Genomic DNA, 23,161 nt, shown 5'->3' on the forward strand with positions numbered 1-23,161 from the left:
TTCAGTCATCACCCCAGGCCTTCCCGCAGCAGCTGATGTGAAAAAATGTGAAAAGATTTTTCCAAAAACGACAAGATGCTCTACACAGAGACTTGGATGTCACGTGGATCCTTGCTTAGAAACGGCTTAGGAACCTTATTGTGAAAGTGAGTCCTGCAGTATTTCAGGAACAGGTATTCACCGCACAAACATTGACATATTTATAAACTTAGGAATGTGATGATAGATACTGTGGAGTGGATAAAGGGACATATGACAGGATCCTTGGTGAAGTTGGCTGTGTGAGACAAGGTCCGAGAAGGTTATAACCATCACATCCCCAAGGCTCCACAAGCAGTTTAGTGATGGGACGATTGACCGTGGTGTCAGTTTTGGTGGGGCTGCTGTAACAAAGCCTTAGTCCGTTTAGGCTGCTGTAACAAAAGTACCATTGATAAGTGGGCTTCCCTGATGTTTCAGAGGTAAAGAAACAGCATGCAATGCAGGAGACTTGGGTTTGATCCCTGGGTTGGGAAGATGCCCTGGAGAAGGAAATGGCAACCCACTCCAGTATTCTTGCCTGGGAAATCCCATGGACAGAGGAGCCTGGTGGGCTACAGCCCACAGGGTCACAAAGAGTTGGACACGACTGAGTGACTAGACCACCACCACCATTGATGAGTGGCTTAAAAACAACAGACATTTATTTTCTGGAGGCTGGGAAGTCCAAGATTAAGATATGGGCAGGGTTGGTTTCTTCTGAGGCCTCTCTCCTTGGCTTGCAGATGGCTGCCTTCTCCCTGTGTCCCCACAGACTGTCTTCCTTCTCTGCATGCCAATGTCCTAATCTTCTCACTGTGTATATGCTAAGTTGCTCAGTTGTGGCCGACTCTTTGCCACCCCATGGACTGTAGTCCGCTAGGCTCCTCTGTCCATGGGATTCTCCAGGCAAGAATACTTGAGTGGGTTGCCATGCCCTCCTCCAAGGTGATCTTCCAGACCCAAGGATCGAACCCACATCTCTGATGTCTCCTGCATTGGTGGGCGGGTTCTTTACCACTAGTGCCACCTGGGCCTCTTATTATATGGACACAAGTCAGGTTGGATTAGTATGACTTTGTTTAACTTTAATTACCTTTTTGAAGACACTGTCCTAAGACAGTCACATTCTGAGATCTTGGGGGTTAGAACTTCAATATAGGAATGGGGGGCAGGGGTTACAACTCAACCCTTAACTCACACTGTGGGCAAGGTAAAAAGAATCAAGACGAGATGGAGAAGCCACTGGGAACTATTAACAGCAGAAGCCTCTATCATCCTTGGGCCTGGAGAAACAAAAGAGAAAGGGTGTGCTATTCCTAGAACCCATCCAGAGCTGTGGTCATAGGAGAGGGGCCGCCCAGCGTGGGTTCTGTATGACAGAGGAAGGCACCCATGGTGGAGACCAGGCTCTGGCAGGGAGGGAGGGAGAAGACCCACCCCTCTCTCTCCGCACCCTTCACACTCCTCCCTTCACACTCTGATAGTGCTTCCCTTGGTCAAGAGCTGAGAAACAGGAACTGAGAACAGCGAAGCCTGGGGGCTACAGCTTGTAGACGGCAGGCTTTGAGGCAGGGAACAGGCTGACAAATGTGGCCAGGGGTGGGAGGGGAGCAGTGGAATTTGAGTGGGACGATGAAGAATCACCAGCTCAGTGGAGAAAACAAAGCCATTTCCAAAGGAGGAATTAATTATGCATACTCAGGTAACATAAATGGGCTTTAAAGTGTCATCGGAAGACAGAAAATGCTACTTAGCTGCAAAAAATATTAGTCATACATTCAAAACTGAACCAAGTATTCATGTAACCATTTCCAGTCCCAGAAGTTACTATTCTAAGATACTTGTTTGCAGAAGTAAAGCAGAATGATAGAAAAATAGGTTTGTCAATCTTGTCATGTTGAACACTTATGTTCTTAAAATAGGATGGGAAGTATTACTGGAACTATTTCGGAATAGAAAGCAGCTCTCTGCCTCAGGAGAGTGCCTGTGTGACCGCACCCATCAATGGTTACTGCACCCAGCATGGTTATATGAACTGGGTACGTCCTCTGTGTTATCGCGCTGGGGGTGCCATAACAAAATACCATAGGCTGGTGGCTTCAACAACAGAAATTTGTTTTCTCACCACTCTGGAGGCTGGAAGCCTGAGACCCAGTGTTGACAGGGTGGATGTCTGCTGAGAGCTCCCTTTGGGTTGCCTTTTCAGTGTGTGCTCACACAGTCTTTCCTGGGTGACTTTGCAGGGGGAAAAAGCGAGGGGATGGAGGGAGGGGGAGAGAGAGCGATCTCTTGGTGTCTCTTCTTTTTTTCCCTAAGTTCAAATCATCCTGATTTTATAGTCACAGAAATACTACAAATATCCACAATTGGTGAACACCATTATAACAAATACAGATAGAAGGATGGATAGAGAGCTACACAGATAGAGTGAGTGTAACAGGAATAGGCTCAATCTGCATGTACTGTTTTAAAAGTGTAGTGTTGAATTTAGCGTTACTTGAATTTTTTTTTTAATTTATTTGACCACACCAGGGCTTAGTTGTGGGATGTGGGATCTTTAGTTGCAACATGTAGGATCTAGTTTGCTGACCACGGATCAAACCCAGGCCCCCTGCATTGGGACACAGGCTTGATCCCTGGGTCAAGAAGATCCCCTGGAGGAGGAAATGGCAAGCCACTCCATTATTCTTGCCTGGAAAATCCCATGGACAGAGGAGCCTGGCAGGCTGCAGTCCATGGGGTTGCAGAGAGTTGGAGATGACTGAGCGACTTAGCACACACTCATGCATTTCCTTAAAGGCCCCACGTCCGAATACAGCCCCTCTGGGGGTTAAGACTTCAACATATGAGTTTTGGAGGGGAGCCAAACATTCAGTCCATAACATCCTGCGTAGTGTTATGAAATAGATGACACTTGATACCTTGATACTGATAGTCATTAAATCAAGAAAACTTCATTGCACACCTACTGTGCACCAGAATCTCCACTAGGCTCTGAGATTATAGGTAAAAGGAAAAAAAAAAAAAGCCTCATTGTTTAATGAGTTTATAACTTGAAGAGAGACAGAGTAGCTCTTCGAACACAGTGGTCGCTGCCAGGAGAACTTGAGCATTTGTGCTGTCACTTGGTCATGTTCGGCTCTTCGAGACCCCATGGACTGTAGCCCACCAGACTCCTCTATCCATGGGATTCTCCAGGCAAGAACACTGGAGTGGGTTGCCATTTCCTTTTCCAGACCCAGGGATCTCTTGGGTCTCCTGAATTGGCAGCGGGTTCTTTACCACTAGCACCGTTGGTTGCTCAGATGGTAAAGTTTCACCTACAATGCGGAAGACCTGGGTTCTATCCCCAGGTCAGGAAGATCTCCTGGAGGAGGGCATGGGTACCAGTATTCTCGCCTGGGATTTCCATGGACAGAGGAGCCTGGTGGGCTACAGTCCATGCGGTCACAAAAGAGTCAGGACACGACTGAGCGACTAACACTGTCACTTTCTGTTCCGTGCCTCCTGGGAAGCCCCAGAGCGCCTAGATAGGACAAGTAAACCACTCCCTGGGGGCTGCAGAAGTGATGTGCAAGCAGAAACAGAGGTGAGGAGTTGGATAGTAAACACGGGGTGGGACAGACAAGGGGGAGCATTCAGGATTGAGGAAGACGATACACAGAACTAGGGTGACCAGGATCCTGGTTTGCCTGGGGCTGTCCTGGTTTTAGCACTAAAAATCCCACATCCGGGAAAGCTCGGGGTCACTGAGCCTTATATGTAGAGGTGTCAATAGTACAGTAGAGCTGGTGCATGGAGGAGGAGGGTTGCAGCAGGGCTGATGGGAAAAAAGCTGGAAAAAAGGCAGGAGCCCAAACAGGAACCGAGCCATGCTCAGGAGGTAAGGCTTTCTTTTGGAGCTAGCTGAGTACTCAGTGCTGCTGTGCTGTGCTTCCTTGATCAGTCGTGTCTGACTCTTTGGACCCCGTGGACTACACAGTCCATGGGGATTCTCCAGGCAAGAATACTTGAGTGGGTTGCCATGCCCTCCTCCAGGGGAATCTTCCCAACCCAGGGACTGAACCCAGATCTCCTGCGTTGCAGGCAGATTCTTTACCACCTGAGCCACCAGGAAAGCCCAAGAATACTGGAGTGGGTAGCCTATCCCTTCCCCAGGGGATCTTCCCCACCCAGGAATCCAACCAGGGTCTCCTGCATTGTAGGCAGATTCGTTACCAACTGAGCTGCCAGGGAAGCAAGTAATCAGTAAGTGATCTTAAGTAGGGGAGCAACTTGCTGAGACCAGATTTTTTTTTCCTATAGCAAATTATTGTAATATTTATTTATTTTCTGTAATCTGCAGTGTGACTTTATTTTTAAATTTTTATCAGAGTGTAGCTGCTTTACAATGTTGTGTAAGTTTCTGCTATATACTTTGCTGTACATATTATTGTTCAGTCGTGTCTGACTCTTTGCGACCCCATGGACTGAAGCACACCAGGCTTCCTAGTCTTTCATCATCTCCTGGAGTTTGCTGAAACTCATGTCCATTGAGTCAGTGATGCCATCCAACCATCTCATCCTCTGTCAGCCTATTCACCTCCTGCCTTCAATCTTTCCCAGCATCAGGGTCTTTTCCAGTGAGTTTGGCTTTTCAGGTAGCCAAAGTATTGGAGCTTCAGCATCAGTCCTTCCAATGAATATTCAGGGTTGATGTCCTTTAGGATTAACTGGTTTGGATCTCCTTGCTGTCTTTTTTTGGATGTCCTTCCCATCTAGGTCACCACGGGGCACTGAGTAGAGTCCCCTGTGCTCTATAGAAGATTCTCATTAGTTATCTATTTTATATATAGTATCATAGTGTGGGGCTTCCCAGGTGGTGCTGGTGGTAAAGAACCTGCCTGCCAATGCAGGAGACTAAGAGACACAGGTTCAATCCCTGATTCAGGAAGATCCCCTGAAGGAGGGCATGACAATCCACTCTCGTATTCTTGCCTGGAGAATCCCACGGACAGACGAGCCTGGTGGGCTACAGTTCACGGGGTCGCAAAGAGTCGGACACGACTGAAGGGGCTTAGCAGGTGTGCATGCAAATCAGTAGTTTATAAGTGTCAGTCCCAATGTCCCACCTTCTCCCATCATCCCCAGAGACTTGCATTTAGAAAGAGCTCTATCTGCTGGGTGATGAGGAAGAGGGACGATATTGAGGGCCACTCAGGAAGCTGTGGTGGTTTTTCAGGGAACAGCGATGGAGAGCGAAAGTAAAACGATGTGGGGAGATGGAGAGACCCGGAGGATTTGCAATGTCTTAAGGAGGAGTAACAGGCCTTAGAAATACATGTTTGGGAGGTGAGAGAGAAGGAGCAGTCAAGGATGACTCCCAGGTTGCTGGCTTGGGCAACTGGAAAAAGTCTTGGGAAGTAATTTAGACAGTTTGGAAATACCTTCCCCACTGCACCCTGCGTGAGAATACAAAACGAAGCAGCCTTTCTTCTGCTTCCCAGACAGCTCTTGGTGACCTAAAATCTCAGTTATTGTGCAGCTGCCCCAGAGGTCTCCGGCCCATGCAGCCAGGAGACTTTCGGCGTGCTCAGGTTGGAGAGGAGGTTTGTGGTGAGAGGGGGAAGCAGAGGGACATTTATGACGCTAGATACTTCCTCAAGGTCTGTGTATTCTGTCTTGTTTAAGCTTCACGAAAATCTTACCAGAGAGGAAGGTGAGGACTGTTATTCCCATCTCAGAGTTGCTGAACGGGGATAAACTAACATGCCCTGGGGGCCACAGACACAGAGCAGCAGAGCTGAGCTTTAAACCCAGCTGTGGGGACTTCCCTGGTGGTCCAGTGGTTAAGAGTCCGTCTGCCAATGCAGGGGACACGGGTTCGATCCTTGGTCGGCAAAGATTCCACAAGCCGCAGAACACAACTACCGAAGCCTGTGCGTCCTAGAGCCTACGCTTCCCAACTGGAAAACCCACCGCAGTAAGAAGCGTGTGCGCCGCAACTAGCGAGTAGCCCCCACTCACCACAACTAGAGAAAAGCCTATGCAGTAGTGAAAACCCAGTGCAGCCAAAATAAATACATAAGAAAGACTCCACCTCCCAGTGCAGGAGGTGTGGGCTTGATCCCTGGTCAGGAAACTAAGATCACACACGCTACAGGGTATGGCCCAAAATTATTAAATAAGTAAATTTTTTTAAAAGATATATTAAAAAAAAATTAAAACCCACCTGTGTCTGACTCTGAAGAACAGCTCTTTCCACCAGTGAGTTCCCTAGTTTCTACCCAGTTGGATATGTGTTCCATGTACTGCCATGCCTTGATTCTGTCTTTATTTAGCAGTCCAGCAGGATGCAGACAAGGTAAGGACTGTCTCCTTCAGGGCCCTAAGAGGCCAGTTGAAGGCTGCTTGCCTGATGGAGCAAGGTTTGCAAGAGAGCATCTTCATCCTCTGTAACTGGTCCCCACAGTGATGAAACCCGCAAAACTCTGAAAGCCGTACTTTCTGTATAATTATCTTTGTGAGCATCAAGGCTATGGAGACAGTGTGCCCATCGACAGCCTGTTTAGGGAGGTTGGGATTGTGTGTTAGTTGCTAAGTCGTGTCTGACTCTTTGCAAGCCCACCAGGCTCCTCTGTCCATGGAATTCTCCAGGCAAGAATACTGGAGCGGGTTGCCATTTCCTTCTCCAGAGGATCTTCCCCACCCAGGGATCGAACCTGGGTCTCTTTCATTGCAGGCAGATTCTTTACCATCTGAGCCACCAGGGAAGCCCAGAGGGTTGGGGGAAGGAGATGAAACTCAAGAGACAGGTAGGCATGAGCAGGATACTACACGAAAGAAAGGACCACAGAAGGAGTCTCCAGGGCCTCCCTCCCAAAGATGGGAGTGTACAGCGAGCTTGTCTAAACCTCCGAAGCGACTCTGGAAAACTGACAGCCATGAAAGGGGTCCCGACAGGGAGGCTGCCCTCCTAGGTCAGGGACCTTCTAGAACTGGAGCCTTAAAAGAAACCCGAGAGCCAACCCGAGCTCCTGTGTAACCAGCCACACTTGTATTTTGATGTGACTCTTGACCGAATTCCTGCAGAGTCTTAATAGATAATCCATCCATTTTGCATAGCCTTCTATTGTTATTTCTGCGTGTATTTTGTTCCTCTACCCCTTCTAGATTGGGATTTCTTTAAAAGACCCTAGTTTCACTCTGTCCGTGTTTTCACAAGTTCTTTTACCCAGTAGATACGTGACTGGCGTTTGTTGTCCTTGGAGTGAAACGGTCCTTTCTCCACTACCTTCTTTAGTCACTGACACTGGCAGAGAAAGGACACAAGAGGGCGCTCCTTCCCCACTGATCTGAGTTCAGGTCTTGGAGCCTGAGACAGGACAGACATTGATAGAAACGTTTTTAAACTAATTTGGGGGAGTTTTGAATATTTACACCGCCACACTTAGGAAAATCTTCTTTCAGCTCAAGCCTTCGATTCCATTTGAATCAAACTAATATTCACATAATTTTTGAAGAATTTATAATCTAAGGAAGAAGCATTTATTAAAAAAAACTAACCAACCACTTTATATCCATTAGTATGGTTCTTATTAAAAACACAAAATAGCGAGTGTTGGCAAGGATGTGGAGAAATTGGAAGTTTCCTGTGTTGCTGGGGGGGGGGGGAGGTAAAACGACCACTGCTATGGAAAACAGTATGGTGGTTCCTCAAAAAAATCAAACATAGAATTACCATACGATCCAAGCAATTTCGCTTCTGGGTATATTCCCAAAAGAATGGAAAGCGGCCACTCAGAGAGCTGTTTGTACACCCATGTTAATAGCAGTGTTATTTGCAATAACCAAAGGGCGGAAGCAACCCAAGTATCCACTGACAGATGAATGGATAAACAAAATGCAGTGCAACATGTGCGCAGCCATGTCCAACTCTGCGACCCCATGGACTGTAGCCCGCCAGGCTCTTCTGTCCATGGGATTCTCCAGGCAAGAATACTGGAGTGGGTTGCCATTGCCTTCCCCGGGGGATCTTCCCCACCCAGCAATTGAACCTGGGTCTCCTGCATTGGCAAGCAGATTCTTGAGCCACCAGGGAAGCCCGTAACATACGAGGGAACAGTATCAAGCCTTAAAAAGGAAAGCACTTCTGACACATGCTGTAATGTGGATGGCAAAAGACAGCATGTGGTTCCACTTATTGGAGGTCCCTAGAGTGGTCAGATTCATAGAGACAGAAAGTAGAATGGGGGTTACCAGGGGTACCAAGCATTTGTTTTTATTTTTAAAACCAAGACTGTATCGTTTAAGTTATTTGTTTATTTGGCTGTGTGGGGTCTTAGTTGCGACATATGCAATCTGCATGGTGCCACGCAGGATCTTTCGATTTGGTGCACAGACTCTAATTGCGGTGCATGGGCTTAGTTGATCCGCAGCATGTGGGACCTTAGTTTCCCAACCAGGGATTGAACCTGCGTCCCTTGCATTGCAAGGCAGATTCTTTATGGCTGGGCCACCAGGGAAGTCCCACCAAGTACTTAATAGATACTGAATTTCGCTTTGGGAAGATGAAAAAGTTCTGGAGATGGATGATGTTGGAGGTTGCACAACAATATGAATCTACTTAATTCTACTAAAACATAACATTTAAAAATGGAAGAATTAATTTTAAAAAGGGACAGAGAGAGATGTGTCTTTAAGCCCAGTTTCACGTACAGCCTTATCTCTTGCCAAGGTGCCTTGGAGAAGTGAAGACCCTCGTGACCGTGTATCATGCATGTTGGTGAGGGAGAGAGCCACAGTTTCTGAGCATGGCCCCTGCTATGACCAGTGTCCCACCCATCTGGGCTCCTGGTTCCGTCCACTTTGGTGCTGGGACCACACTATCTCAGTTTAGTGTCTTTCGGGTGCCTTACATGCTTCACCCCACACGTAACCACTCGTCTTTACACCGTTATCACTGGACTCAGCCCTATTCCTCTCCTTCATTTCACTAAACACTTTCTTGCAAGTTCCATGTGTATCTCTCTTTTGTTCTTTAATACCTCCCTCCTCTCCTTAAACTAGGAAACCCGGTCTCAGCCCTCACCTCGTGGCAATTTTACTCTCATGGTGTCTCAGTCCAGTCTGGGCTGCCGAAGCAAAATACTGTGGATCAAGGGGCTTAAAAACCACAGACATTTATTCCTCCCAGTTCTGGTGGCTGGAGTTCGAGATCAAGGTGCCGCAGATTCCGTGTCTGGTCAGACCCCATAGCTCCTTCCTGTGTCCTCACCTCTGGGGTCTCCTTTATAAGGGTGCTCATTCCACTCATGGGACTTCCTGGGTGGCTCAGCGGTAAAGTATTCACCTGCCAGTGCAGAAGCAGGAGGCTCAGGTTTGATCCCTGAGTTGGGAAGATCCCTTGTAGGAGGGCATGGCAACCCAGGAGTATTTTTGCCTGGAAAATCCCATGGACAGAGGAGCCTGGCAGGCTATAGTCCACGGGGTCCGTGCCTTAATTGTGGTCTGTTCCTTGAATCTGCAGTGACCTTCTGTTGACTCCGTGGACATTCTTGAGGTCTTGCCTGAGAGGTGCTCAGCTCTGTCAGCTTCACCCGATTATGATGACGACTCCCAAATCTCTCCTAGAGGACAGCCACCGTCCCTCACGTCATCCTCTTTTTCCCCCGATTTATAGGGTGTTTGTGCTTTGGATGTTCTGCCAGCACCTCACACTCAGCCGCTGAGGCTGTCTCGTTTATTTCCTAAACACGAGATGGGGCGGGGGGGGTCTTAGGCATTTCTGATAGGGTTGCTCCACTCGGCTTCATGGTTGTGGGCAGGTGGGGGGATCATTTAATTTCTCAGTTTCCTTACAGAGGAAGAGATTTACTTCCCCAAAAATCCTACCTGTGAGGAATAAGAAAAAAATAATCTGGGGCCTGCCCTGGGAGCCCATGGTTAAGACTCTGCGCTTCTCATGAAGGGGGCACGGGTTCAGTTATCAGGGAACTAGGATCCTGAGTGCTGTAACTGAGACTCAGTGCAGCCAAATAAATGAATAAATAAAATCCCACATGCTGAGCGGTATGGCCAAAAAAAAAAAAAAAAACAGTGTGTGTACTGTAAGGAAAAATACACAGGTGCCATTGATTGGCAGAAGCTGGGAATGAGAGGCTCTGCCTTCTCCTGAGTGCACCATCGCACATAAGTGAAAGCTCAGGTGGTCTAGAAATGCTTGTGCAAGAGCGGGTGAGCTGTCGGGGTGGTCTGCCCTGCCTGCTGACGTGGAGACGCAGGTTAACTCCTAGACCCAGCATATTCTACCCCACTTTGTCTAGCAGACTCCCTTACTCATCAGTTGTCAAAGAACTAAAAAGTTATATACTCTCAGAAAGGCGCAGTTCTAACCCAGTAGGACTGAAATAACCTTATCTTAACAAATACCACCAACTCCTTCAATTCCTGTTATGATGGTTCTCAACCCCAATAGGGGGATATGACACTCTTATGACTCTGTGCTGATGATTCTGGGAGAGTGCATAAAAATCGGGGTGCGTAAGGTGATCTAGAATTTTGGGAGGAAAATGCACCCCGAGTTGAGAATGATGACTCTATTACAAGATTGTCTTGTGGAAAAGCCCAACTTATTTATTTATTTACTCCCTTGATAAATCATTGAAACACTAATAACTGAGTTTTTCATGAGCCCCCATCCACTTGTCATCAGTGTATTTAACAAAGATACCATCCTTTTGTACTTAGAAAAGTTGTTTCTCTTTGAGATTCCATAAAGGATTCTAAAGGTGAACAGGATCCTTGCAATTAAGGGAACTATAATGTAACAGGAAGGTTTCTTACAGAAAAGAAACAATTGGAGGGACTTCCCCGGTGGTCCAGTGGCTAAGACTCCCTGCTACCAATGCCGGGGGGCCCGAGTTAGATCCCTGGTCAGGGAAGTAGATCTCACATGCCACAACTATAGATCCCTTTACGGGGATCCCTTTTTAAGATGCTGCATCTTAAAAAAAAAAAAAAAATCCCACATGTGGCAACTAAGACTCAGTGTAGCCAAATAGATAAATAATTTTAATTAAAAAGATTCCCGGATATTTCTTATGTTCTTTTATGTTTGAAGAACACTGTTGTATACCATTCTGGTTTTTTCCCATGCACTTTTCATAGCAACATACAATTGTGAGTTAGAACAAGAGATTATTATGATTTTAGAGGTTTTCACCAAGTAGAGAGTTGATTTGTTCCTTTAAGGCTGGATGGGATTTATATGCAAGGCGTGGGCCAGGACAGAGTTCCAGGGAGATAAAATTGTTTATGCAAAGAAGGAAAGAAAAAAGCAAATGTGAACAGAGATTAGAAAACTTTTTCTGAAGTCAAGGATTCATGAAGGGGAGTAGCAGTGATAAGGTTGAATAAACTCTGAAGAAGAGGCCAAAGTATTTACTTGGGAGGGCGGTGTTTTCTCTAATGTGCTATGATGAAATTTTGATATATTTCATTCCATCATCCCAAAGAGAAACAATTTTTAAGAAAGAAAAAGACCATATCTTTAACATTGTAATGATCGCAACTACCAGCCTGAGTGCCTGGGAGAAAACCAAGCTGTTAAAATAAATATGACCTGCAATTGCCAAATCTTTTATTATTTACTTGCTGTTTGTCATCAGTTAATGCGAGCAGATGGGCTTCCCTGGTGGCTCAGACAGTAAAGAATCTGCCTGCCAATGCAGGAGACACCAGTTCGATCCCTGGGTCTTCTTCAGGGGTTAGACCCCCCTGGAGAAGGGAATGGCTACTCACTCCAGTACTCTTGCCTGGAGAATTGCAGAGGAGCCTGGCGGGCTACAGTCCATGGGGCCGCAAAGAGTCAGACATGACTGAGCGACTAACACTTCAATGCTAGCAGATAAGAGTTTGGATCCTTACTATAAAAAACAAATGGGGCGGGGGGGATTTACAAGTTGAGGAAATTCTACCCATTAAGTGTTCTTTTCTCTATGAATTGGGGAAGGGTCACAAGAGCAGACCACCTTGGTTCAGCTCATGGCACATCAGACTTCCCAGAGAAAATGGATTAAGCCCCACTGTCAGCTGTGGGAAGTAAGGCCCGGCAAGGATAAAGGTGTGCTTTTAGGCAGATGACTTTGGTAACCATATACACACTGGGTTGTTGAAGGGAGCAACCAAAGACAAGAAGACCAGTTAGGAGATTACAGCAGTAAACAGCAGTAATCCAGACTGGAGATGAAGTAATAGGACCTTCTATCTAATCTACCCTGCTTTACATTATACACATTCTTTTCACAGGCACTCCCTAAAACAATTATGTGAGGAAAGAAATGTCATTCAAACAAACAAACAAAAATGGAACTTTAATTTAAAAGGTGGCTATGTGAGCAATATTTTTTTGTTTTCATTTTTATTTATTTATTTGACTGCACCAAATCGTAGTTGCAGCACTCAGGATTTTCAGTCTTTTAGTTGCTACAAACGGGTTTGTTTTTTTTAAGTTGTGTCATGGGAACTCTTAGTTGCAACATGTGGGATCCAGTTCCCTGACCAAGGATGGAACCCTGGCACCCTACATTGGGAGCACGGAGTATTAGCCACTGGACCACCAGGGAAGTCCTTGTGAACAATATTTTTTTTTAAAATTAACAGCACTTAGTGCCTGGAAAATCCCATGGACGGAGGAGCCTGGTAGGCTGAAGTCCATGGGGTCGCTGAGAGTCGGACACAACTGAGTGACTTCACTTTCACTTTTCACTTTCATGCATTGGAGAAGGAAATGGCAACCCACTCCAGTATTCTTGCCTGGAGAATCCCAGGGACGGGGGAGCCTAGTGGGCTGCCGTCTACGGGGTCACACAGAGTCGGACACGACTGAAGTGACTTAGGAGCAGCAGTGAGTGGTTGGTTGGTGGGGTAAAGAGCAGCAGGGGAGAGGAATCCACGGTGATCTCAAAATTTTTGAACTCGGGCACTTGGGAGACGGTTGCTGCTATTAACAGATGCCTAGAGGAGAAGCTAATCTGGAGGTGGGTGTGTAATGGCAAGTTTTTTTTTATCTTTTGCAATAATTTCAAAGTTAGAGAAAAGTTATACCAAAAGAGGGACTTCTCTGCTGGTCCAGTAGCTAAGAATCTACCTTCCCATGCAGGGGACACAGGTTCAATCCTGACGCCTGGTCTGGGAATTAAGATCCCATGTGCTGCAGAGCAGCTAAGCCCGTGCACTGCAGCTACTGAGTGTGAGCACTGCAACTAGACAAGCCAAAGCACAGCAATGAAGATCCAGTGCAGCCCTCCCCCGCCAAAAAAAAAACAAGAAAAAAAGTTTATACGGAAAGAATAGTACAAGATATTCGAGATAAGACTTTCACCCTTGTCTCAATATAATGCCCTTCTTAAGCAAAGGGCACAGTATAGGGCCACGAAGTGCACTCAGCTATTACATCTCTCAAATCTCCTTCCATCTTGAAAAGCTCTGTGATTTTCCTTTACTTTCACGGCTGTGACATTTTTTAATATTACAGGCCATTCTGTAGGCTTGTCCTCCCGTTTGGGTTTGTGCACGGTTTCCTCCGTATTAGACCCCGGCGATACGTCTCTGATCGGACTGTCACAGAAGTGACTGTGTTCTCACTGCATCAACAAAGTGATTTATGTCATTGCTTGTCATGTTGACTTTATGGTTTGATCTTAATCTGTATCTGCCAGTTTCCTATCTAATGACTAAAATACATTGTGAAGAGATTCTATGAAAGGGCGCTGCTTTTGTGGCAGTGCCGCTGTGTAATTGTATCGGGCCCTGCACTTAGACGGGTCCCAGGTTTGGCTTATTTTTGTTCATTTCTTACAAAGAAAGAGGGAGAGAAAGAAGGGGCAAAGAAGAATATATTCAACTTTAAAAATTTTTTTAATTATTATTTTAAAAAATATGTATGTATTTGGCTGCACTGGGTCTTAATTGAGGTATGTATGAGCTTCAGTCTTCACTTGCACCACTAGAACTCTTAGCTGTGGCATGTGGGATCTAGTTCCCTGACCAGGCGACCCAGGACCCCTGCATGGGGAGCATGGCATCTTAGCCACTGGACCACTAGGGAAATCCCTCCCAATTTTTTATTGTTTATTTATTGATCCTGCTGCGCTGCTTGGAGATCTTATTTCTCCAACCAGAAATTAAACCCACTGCCCTTGGCAGTGAGAGCTCAGAGTCCTAACCACTGGTTGCAGGCATGCGTGCATGCTAAGTCCCTTCAGTCCTGTCCAGCTCTTTTTGAGCCTATGGACTGAGCCTGCCAGGCTCCTCTGTCCATGAGACTCTCCAGGCAAGAATACTGAAGTGGGTTGCCATGCCTTTCTCCAGGGAATCTTCTCGACCCAGGGATGGAACCCGAGTCTCTTAGGTCTCCTATATTGGCAGGCAGATTCTTTACCACTAGTGACACCTGGGAAGCCCTCTAACCACCTGACAGGGAATTCCCAACATTCAAGTTTTGACTTGTGACATTTGAGTTGCCGGGATACCTAAGAGTTAGAAGAGCAAGACTAGGGCTTGGGAGGGAAATCTGGGCTGGAGATTAAGGCTGGGGAGTTACATGCACAAAGGTGATGATTGAAATGGTAAGTTCTCCAAGGGAATCAGAGAAGAGGAACTGGGGAACTAACCTTTAGGAACGTGCACAGATGCAGTATAGAAGGAGAAGGGGAGCCTGCAAAGCACCTAAAGGAATGCATTAGAGAGGGAGGGGAACCCAATGATGCGGCATCACAGAAACCAAAGGAAAGGGGGTTTCATAAGGAAAAGAGACATCAGCCACATGAGTACTGCAAAGAAGTTAAAGGAGATGGCTGACCAAGGAAAGGAACCCTAGTTCTGACAACTAGCCACAATGAACACATTCTCTGTTCTTTCTTGTATGCATTGGACAAACATGGCGGGGAGGGGTAGTTAGGATGGTGAGGATGGGGGCAGGGAGTGGTTAGGGCATAGTCTTGAGGATGTAAAGGGTACTGCCAAGGCCAACATCCTGGGTATATAACCTGTGTGCGTGCGTGCATGTTGTCATGCCCGACTGTTTGTGACCCCATGGACTGTAGCATACAGGCTCCTCTGTCCATGGGATTTCCCAGGCAAGAATACTGGAGTGGGGTGCCATTTCCTACTCCAGGGGATCTTCCCGACCCAAGGATCAAACCCACATTTTCTGCATCTTCTGAATTAAAAGGCAGATTCTTTACCACTGAGCCACCTGGGAAGCCCTTTAGAAGAGTCAAAGGCTTGGTTTAATGCTGTTGAAATTCTTTTTTTTTTTAATTTCATTTATTTTTAATTGAAGGATAATTGCTTTACCGTATTGGTTTGGTTTCTGCCAAACCTGGAGGAGGGCATGGCAACCCCCTCCAGTATTCTTGCCTGGAAAATCCAATGGACAGAGGATCCTGGCGGGCTACAGTTCATGGGGTCGCAAGGGGTTGGACACGAGTGAGCAACTAAGGCTGCCAAACATCAACATGAATCAGCCATAGGTTTACCTATGTCTTCTCCCTCCTGAACTTCCCTCCCATCTGAAATTCTTTCTAAGTATGAGGTCCCTCATAAGTGAAAGTGAAAGTGAAAGTGAAAATGAAGTCGCTCAGTCGTGTCCGACTCTTGGGCCCCATGGACACCAGGCTCCTCTGTCCATGGGATTTTCCAGCCAAGAGTACTGGAGTGGGTTGCCATTTCCTTCTTCAGGGAACTTCCTGACCCAGGGATCGAACCCAGGTTTCCCACGTTGTAGACAGACTCTTTACCGTCTGAGCCACCAGGGACCCTGCAAATTTATGTAGCTGCTTCTGAGTGACCCCCAACTGTTCTTTCCTTTGGGAATATTTGTAAGTAGCAGGCATAGTGAACTGTGGTGTTGGAGAAGACTCTTGAGAGTCCCTTGGACTGCAAGGAGATCCAACCAGTCCATTCTGAAGGAGATCAGCCCTGGGATTTCTTTGGAAGGAATGATGCTAAAGCTGAAACTCCAGTACTTTGGCTACCTCATGCGAAGAGTTGACTCATTGGAAAAGACTCTGATGTTGGGAGGGATTGGGGGCAGGAGGAGAAGGGGACGACAGAGGATGAGATGGCTGGATGGCATCACTGACTTGATGGACGTGAGTCTGAGTGAACTCCGGGAGTTGGTGATGGACAGGGAGGCCTGGCATGCTGTGATTCATGAGGTCGAAAAGAGTCGGACACGACTGAGCGACTGATCTGATCTAATCTGATCTGAGCAGGCATAGAGCGGTACCTTGTCCCAGGAGCAAGGCACAGGTGAAATTTCACTTAGCCTTGGACACCTGTGTTGTCAGAGGGTAGTGTATGGTGGAAGGAGATTATCGAAGCTGGGAAGGGAGTATGGATTTACAGACAGGGCCAAAGTGAATTCAAGGCCCTTGGGGAGGTAGAATTAGCCTTGGACAGACAGCGGGACAGGAGCAAAGTCGATGAAAAGACAGCTAAGGCCGCGAAGGTGAGGGGACTGGCTGAGGACAAGCCAAGTGCCCACTGAAATTCTTGTCTGGAGTCTAGGACTTAGCGGACCTTAACGATCGATCTGGTTGGTAGAGTCCGCAGGACTAGACGCGAGTCCCATCCGCCGGCCGAGCACGACTCGGGAACAAAGAGGCCTCGCAGGCCGCGGGGAAGGCAGCGCGTCCGGGCTGCGGGGCTGCCTGGCCTCTCGTTCCCTCCCCGCGTCTCCTCTGCTCTCCCCGCCCGCGGGCCGCGCGCCTGGGGCGGCGCAGGGAGGCCTCCGTGGGGCCGGGCACGTCCGCGCCGCCGCCCCCGCCGCCCTGCGCGCCTGGAGGCTGAGCTGGCGGGGAGGGGCCTCGCGCTGCCTCTGGGCCCGGGCGCTTCCGCCGGCCGTGGCCGGGGCTTGGGCGCCGGGCCTGGGGCGAGGCAGAGCGGGGCCGTCGGGCCGCCCAGGGTCTTGGCAGCCGTGGCCCCGCGCGGTCTGGGGGCGTCCTGGGTGCAAACGAGTCGGGACGCGCCGGGCAGGACCGCCGGGCGGCGCTGATGGCGGGGCAGGAACGCGCGGAAGCCCGCCTTCCTCGCTGCGCCTCACCCTTTCGAATCTTCTTTCCAGCCTCCCTGAGCTCCTCTAAAGGGCCCTGCGGAGGCTTCCACGCTTTTAAAAGGGGGAAATTAACCAGGAGGAAATTAACCTGATTCAAAGAATTGGGAAGGAACCCAAGGTGATTTGAGGTCGGCTTCAACCTCTGCCTGCCACCACATAATCAAAGTAAAATGTACTTACTGTATAAACTGGGCCCAGTACAGAAGTGTAACTAATCAGACCAAAAAGAAAGAGGGAAAAAGAAAAAGTACCCATCATTCCACTAACCACAAGCAAACAATTGACATTTGGGGATATTTCTTCACATGAGGTTATGTATTTTTTTCTTTTTACATAATAGATAATTCTCTGTAAATTATTTGGGGTATCTTGATTTTTGTGTTTAATAGCTTGAAAATATTTCCCATATCCATGAACACGTCGTTTCTATGGTTCTGTGCTAACACTGTCCAGCTGTAGCAAAATGTAACCGTATTTTTTTAAGATTCAAAGCATAAAAATATTTTTAAAGTTCCTGATTCTTAATATTAAATTGTTCTCCACAAAGACTGTGCTACTTTATATTTCCAGTCGCACTGAATGAATGGCCAGATTTACTACACCCATGCATACTGATCAGAGAAAGACTCCGAGGTCTTGAGTAGGTAACCCGGTCTCTCCTAGGCACCAAACCTCTGCTCCACGTGCCTCCTTTCATTAAAAACGTGAAGAAAATTTCAGAGCCTTTTGGACTCAGACATTCAGACTACTTGGGGACTTTGGCCAGTTCTTGATTCTCAGTTTCCCGACCATTTTCTGTTCCCCTGAAGTTTTGAATGGATACCACCCAATGGGTTATCTTAAAGATGAAAGAGCAATCAGCCGGAATTCTCTCTTTCAGACCGCTGCTGCCCTCCTCCCTCCAGGTAAGCTTCCTTCACAGTATACCGAAATACTCAGGATGCAGCCTGCTAATAGATGCAGAGGCTCCCCTGGGATCAGGCCTCAAAGTGCAGGTGTTAAGTAATTATTCCTATTAAGAATTTGGGGTGGTGGGTGGGAGGGGGGAATTCCCCGGCCATCCAGTGGTTAGGACTTGGAACTTTCACTGCCAAGGGCCTGGGTTCCAGCCAGACTACTGGGGACTTTGTTCATTTCCTGGTGGGGGAACTAAGATCTCACAAGCCCTGTGGCAAAGGTAGGGAGGTGGGGGGAAGAAAAGAAATCTCTGCTTCCTAAGTACAGGTAGAAGGATGAATGGCTAAAGAAGATACCAGGTATACATAATTCAGTCTTTAGGGCATTATGCTAGGTGGGATAAACCAGACAGAGAAAGACAAATACCGTAAGATATCGTGGAATCTAAAAAAACTGGTAAAAATGGAATGGTGTTTACCAGGGTCTGGGGGGTGGCAGATTAGGGGAGGTATTGTTTAAGGGTGTGTGTGTGTGTGTGTGTGTGCACTCAGTCATGTCTTGATTCTTTGGAACCTCACAGACTGTAGCCCACCAGGCTCGTCTGTCCATGGGATCTCCCAGGAAAGAATACTGGAGCGTGGTGCCATTTTCTACTCCAGGGGATCTTCCCCACCCAGGGATTGAACCCACATCTCTTGAGTCTCTTGCATCTCCTGCATTGTGAGGCGGATTCTTTACCATTGGGCCACCGTAATGATACATACATGCTTGCAACTATAGATGAATAAGTCCTGGAGATCTAGGGCTCAGTACAGGGATTATGGACAACTATATTGTTTTATAAACAAACTTGTCAAGAAACTAGATCTTAATTCTTCCCACCACAAAAATTCAGTAGTTTATGATGTGATCAAAGTGCTAGCTAATGCTCCAATGGTAATCACATTGTAAATGTATCAGTTCAACTTACACAATGTTATATGTCAAATACATTTCAATTTTTTTAAAAGTCCCATATAGGGACTTCCTTGGTGGTTGAGTGGTTAAGAGTCTGCCTTCCAATGTGGGAGATGTAGGTTCAATCCCTGGTCTGGGAACTAAGATCCCACATGCCCCGGGGTGACTAAGCCTGTGCACAGTGACAGCTCCAGCGCCCCACTGAAGAGACTGCATCGTGCCACAAGGAAAGATCCCGCATGCCACAACTAGGACCAGACATAGCCAAAAATAAAATAAATACATACATAATTTTTTAATAAGTCCCATATTGCTGGAACCTTAGAGAATAAACCTTATAGAATAAAATAGAAAACAAACAACATTGTGCATACAAGTGATTTCACTCTAACCTCATCCCACAAATATTAACATTTAAATGGATAAGAGCTATAATAAAGGTGAATTCAAAATGCCAAGAGGAAAAAAAAAATCCCTTCTTCTCCAAAACTGGAGTGCCTCTCCATGCAGGACTTGCTTGGCAAGTCACAATACTAGATTCCCCAAATCTGAGTGGCTAAAGGGACTCTGAGTGACTTTCTGGAGCTTCATAATACGGCTCAGTGGTAAAGAATCTGCCTGCCAATGCAAGAGATGAGGGTTTTTTCCTGGGTTGGGAAGATCCCCTGGAGAAGGAAATGGCAACCCACTCCAGTATTCTTGCCTGCGAAATCCTACGGACAGAGTAACCTGGTCGGCTGCAGTCCTTGAGGGTCACAAAGAGTCAACAGGACTTAAGGATTTAGCAACAACGAATAATAGAATAAGTAATACTAGTCACTCTATTGAGCAGGAGCTTGCATGCTCTGAGAGGTAGATCATAATCACCTTTTGAGGAAGTTTTATTATGCATGGCCCTCATTTTACAGTTGAGGACACTGAAGTCAGAGTGGTTTGTCTGATTCCTTGACACTCTGTAACAGATAGAATCTGTCGCTCTCTCCTTTACCCCTTTGCACCACCAGAGAGTGTGAGTATGAACAAGATCTGCACTTTCCCTGAAATTCTAAACCCTTGTGTAAAAGGTCTTCCCAATCATAGCACAGCGCTGATGGAATCGAAAAGCAGCAGCAACCCACTTTGCATGTTTACTTCTATCTGGGTGCGCATGTGTCATCATGTGTTTTTCCCGTGTCCTATTCATTAAGCTGGCCTGTATTTCCAGCCCCATAATTTCAGCTCACTCCTGCTGCTGCTGGTGGAGCCTCCTGTTCTGGCCTTATCTCTGATGTTCAGTTCAATTCAGTCGCTCAGTGGTGTCTGATTCTTTGCAACCCCATGGACTGCTGCATGCCAGGCTTCCCTGTCCATCACCAACTCCCAGAGCCTGCTCAAACTAACATCTTTGACGTTAGTTATATACATATATTTGCCTTGCATCGCCCATCTGGGCCCCTGGCCTTGTGATGTTTTTAAAAACTGCTTTCACTATTCTTTCTGGAGTGATGTGTTGTTTACTTCTTTGCAGTTTCGTTAAGACAACGAACGCTTCTCTTAGCATCACTAAATCACAAAATGACTGAATTATCAAGCCAGAAGAGACCTTTGCCAGTGTCTGCTGCTGCTACTGCTAAGTCGCTTCAGTCATGTCCGACTCTGTGTGACCCCAGAGATGACAGCCCACCAGGCTCCCCCATCCCTGGGATTCTCCAGGCAAGGACACTGGAGTGGGTTGCCATTTCCTTCTCCAATGCATGAAAGTGAAAAGTGAAAGTGAAGTCGTTCAGTCATGTCCGACTCTCAGCGACCCCATGGACTGCAGCCTACCAGGCTCCTCCATCCATGGGATTTTCCAGGCAAGAGTACTGGAGTGGGGTGCCATTGCCTTCTCCTTGCCAGTGTCTACTCATCATTTTTTAAAATCATTTAATTTATTTTTTTATGGTTGTGCTGGCTCTTGTTGCTTCTCAAGCTTTTCTCTAGTTGTGAGGCACAGGCAGTGGCTTCTCTTGTTGCAGAGCATGGGCTCTGCTCTACGGTGGGTGGGCTTCAGTAATTGCGGCTCCCAGGCCCTAGAGCGCAGGCTCAACAGTTGTGGCTCATTGGTTTAGTTGCTGTGCGATACATGTGGGATCTTCCCTGATCAGGAATTGAACCCGTGCCTCCGGCATTGGCAGGCAGATTCTTTACCACTGAGCCACCAGGGAAGCCCCTCTACTCATCATTTTAAAGAAGCGGTGTTCTGGTCACTCTGCTACTTGAGTCACTGAGGCTAGGCAAAGGCCAGGACACGGGTGGCCAGTGCTCTTTCCTGCAGCCTCTGGAGACTGGTTGCTTCCTTGACTCCAAGCTCTGGAGATGAGCACGGGTAATCCACCAGTGCCCTGAGATGAGCAGAAACTTCTGTCTCCTGGCTTTTCAGGATGATTGCATAGCTAATCCTGAATTCTTGAGCAATGTGAATTTTGCTTGTACTAATTCTGCAGAATATCCTAATAAACTGTCTCTCTCTCTCTTTTTTTTTTTGGCCAGGCTGCCCAGCTTATAGGATCTTAGTTCCCCAGCCAGGAATTGAAACCCAGGCCTTCAGCAGTGAAAGCACAGAGTCCTAACCAGTGGACTGCCAGGGAGTTCCCATAATGGGCCTGCACTGGCTCAGCATCTGACCCTCAGTAGTATGACAGGGAGAAGAGCAGGGACAAAGGAGGACCTTTCAAAAATTCTACTATTTCATGCAGAAGGAACAGAGCCTCCCTCTTCCTGGCCCAAGTCTTAAAGCTTCCTGAGAGCTGGCAAGAGGTTTATTTTATTTCTTCTTTCAAATGATTTAAAATTTATTTTACAACCTTATCACAGGACTTCCCTAGTGATCCAGTGGTAAAGAATCTGCCTGCCAATGCAGGGGACATGGGTTTGATCCCTGGCCCAGGAAGATTGCACATGCTGCAGAGCAGCTAAGCCTGTGCACCACAGCTACTGCGTCCGTGTGCCACAGCTGCTGAAGCCCGTGCTCCCAACAGGAGAGTAGCCCTTGCTCACCGCAGCTAGATAGAGACCGCTCAAAGCAATGAAAACCCAGTGTAGCCCAAAAAATTAAATAAAAACAGAACAAAACAAAAACTATTTTGCATTTGTACTATATGGAATACTATGTACCGGAGAAGGCAATGGCACCCCACTCCAGTACTCTTGCCTGGAGAATCCCATGGACAGAGGAGCCTGGTAGGCTGCAGTCCGTGGTGTGGCTAGGAGTCAGACACGACTGAGTGACTTCACTTTCACCTTTCACTTTCATGCATTGGAGAAGGAAATGGCAACCCACTCCAGTGTCCTTGCCTGGAGAATCCCAGGGATGGGGGAGCCTGGTGGGCTGCTGTCTATGGGGTGGCACAGAGTTGGACACGACTGAAGGGACTTAGCAGCAGCAGCATACTATGTACCATTAAGAAAAAAACCAAACAAACCCTATCACAAACAACACAGGAACATCTTTACAGTTTATTGTCAGGATTTTTTTGGTTTTTAATTTTAAAAACACTGTGTTATATTTTTATGTAACATATATTGCTTCAGTTCTGCAATTTGCTTTCCTCCCATTTTGTAAAGTGTTACACACACACACACACACACACGCACACAGATGCAAATACCAAAAGTGTACAGTGTAATGAATTTTCCTGAACTGAACACACCCAGTTACTTGTTTGCAGATCAAGAAACATTTCCATCACCCCAAAAGCCCCCCTGCATAGACTTTTTGTTATTTTTTTCTTCCCTCTTTTCATAAATTTGCCTGATGTAAAATGGGATTTTTTTAAATTGTTTATTTTTAATTGGAGGATAACTGCTTTACAATATTGTGTTGGTTTCTGCCATACATCAACATGAATCAGCCATAGGTACATATATGTCTCCTTCTTCTTGAACCTCCCCGCCCCCCCGCCCCACCCAGTCCCACCCATCCCACCCTTCTTGGCTGTCACAGAGCACTGGGTTGGAGCTCCTGGCATCATACAGAAGATTCCCACTGGGTATCTATTTTACACATGGTAACGCATAGGTTTCAGTGCTACTGTCTCAATTTGTCTCACCCTCTCCTTCCCTCAAAATGGGATTTTTATTTGACTTGAAGATGGCACACTCTGCAGCTTCCTAGCATCCAACATATGTACAACAGAAGAAATATTTCCCTTTTCATTGGAAAAA

The 23,161-nt window shown here is 46.9% G+C and overlaps 1 protein-coding gene across 1 annotated transcript in view; it reads left to right on the forward strand.

The window, feature by feature from the left end:
- FBXO16 (F-box protein 16) overlaps positions 1-17,668 on the forward strand; it is a 72,785-nt gene extending 55,117 nt beyond the window's left edge. The window contains 1 exon segment of the mRNA XM_086414832.1: positions 1-17,668. Within this exon segment, the coding sequence (XP_086270958.1) occupies positions 1-36 (36 nt within the window). The 3' untranslated portion in view covers positions 37-17,668.
- Positions 17,669-23,161: the final 5,493 nt, after the last annotated feature.

Source organism: Bos grunniens, chromosome 8 (genome assembly GCF_055505025.1).
Source record: "Bos grunniens cultivar Pamir isolate PY7600 chromosome 8, Bosgru_T2T1.0, whole genome shotgun sequence".
Lineage (NCBI taxonomy): Eukaryota > Metazoa > Chordata > Mammalia > Artiodactyla > Bovidae > Bos > Bos grunniens.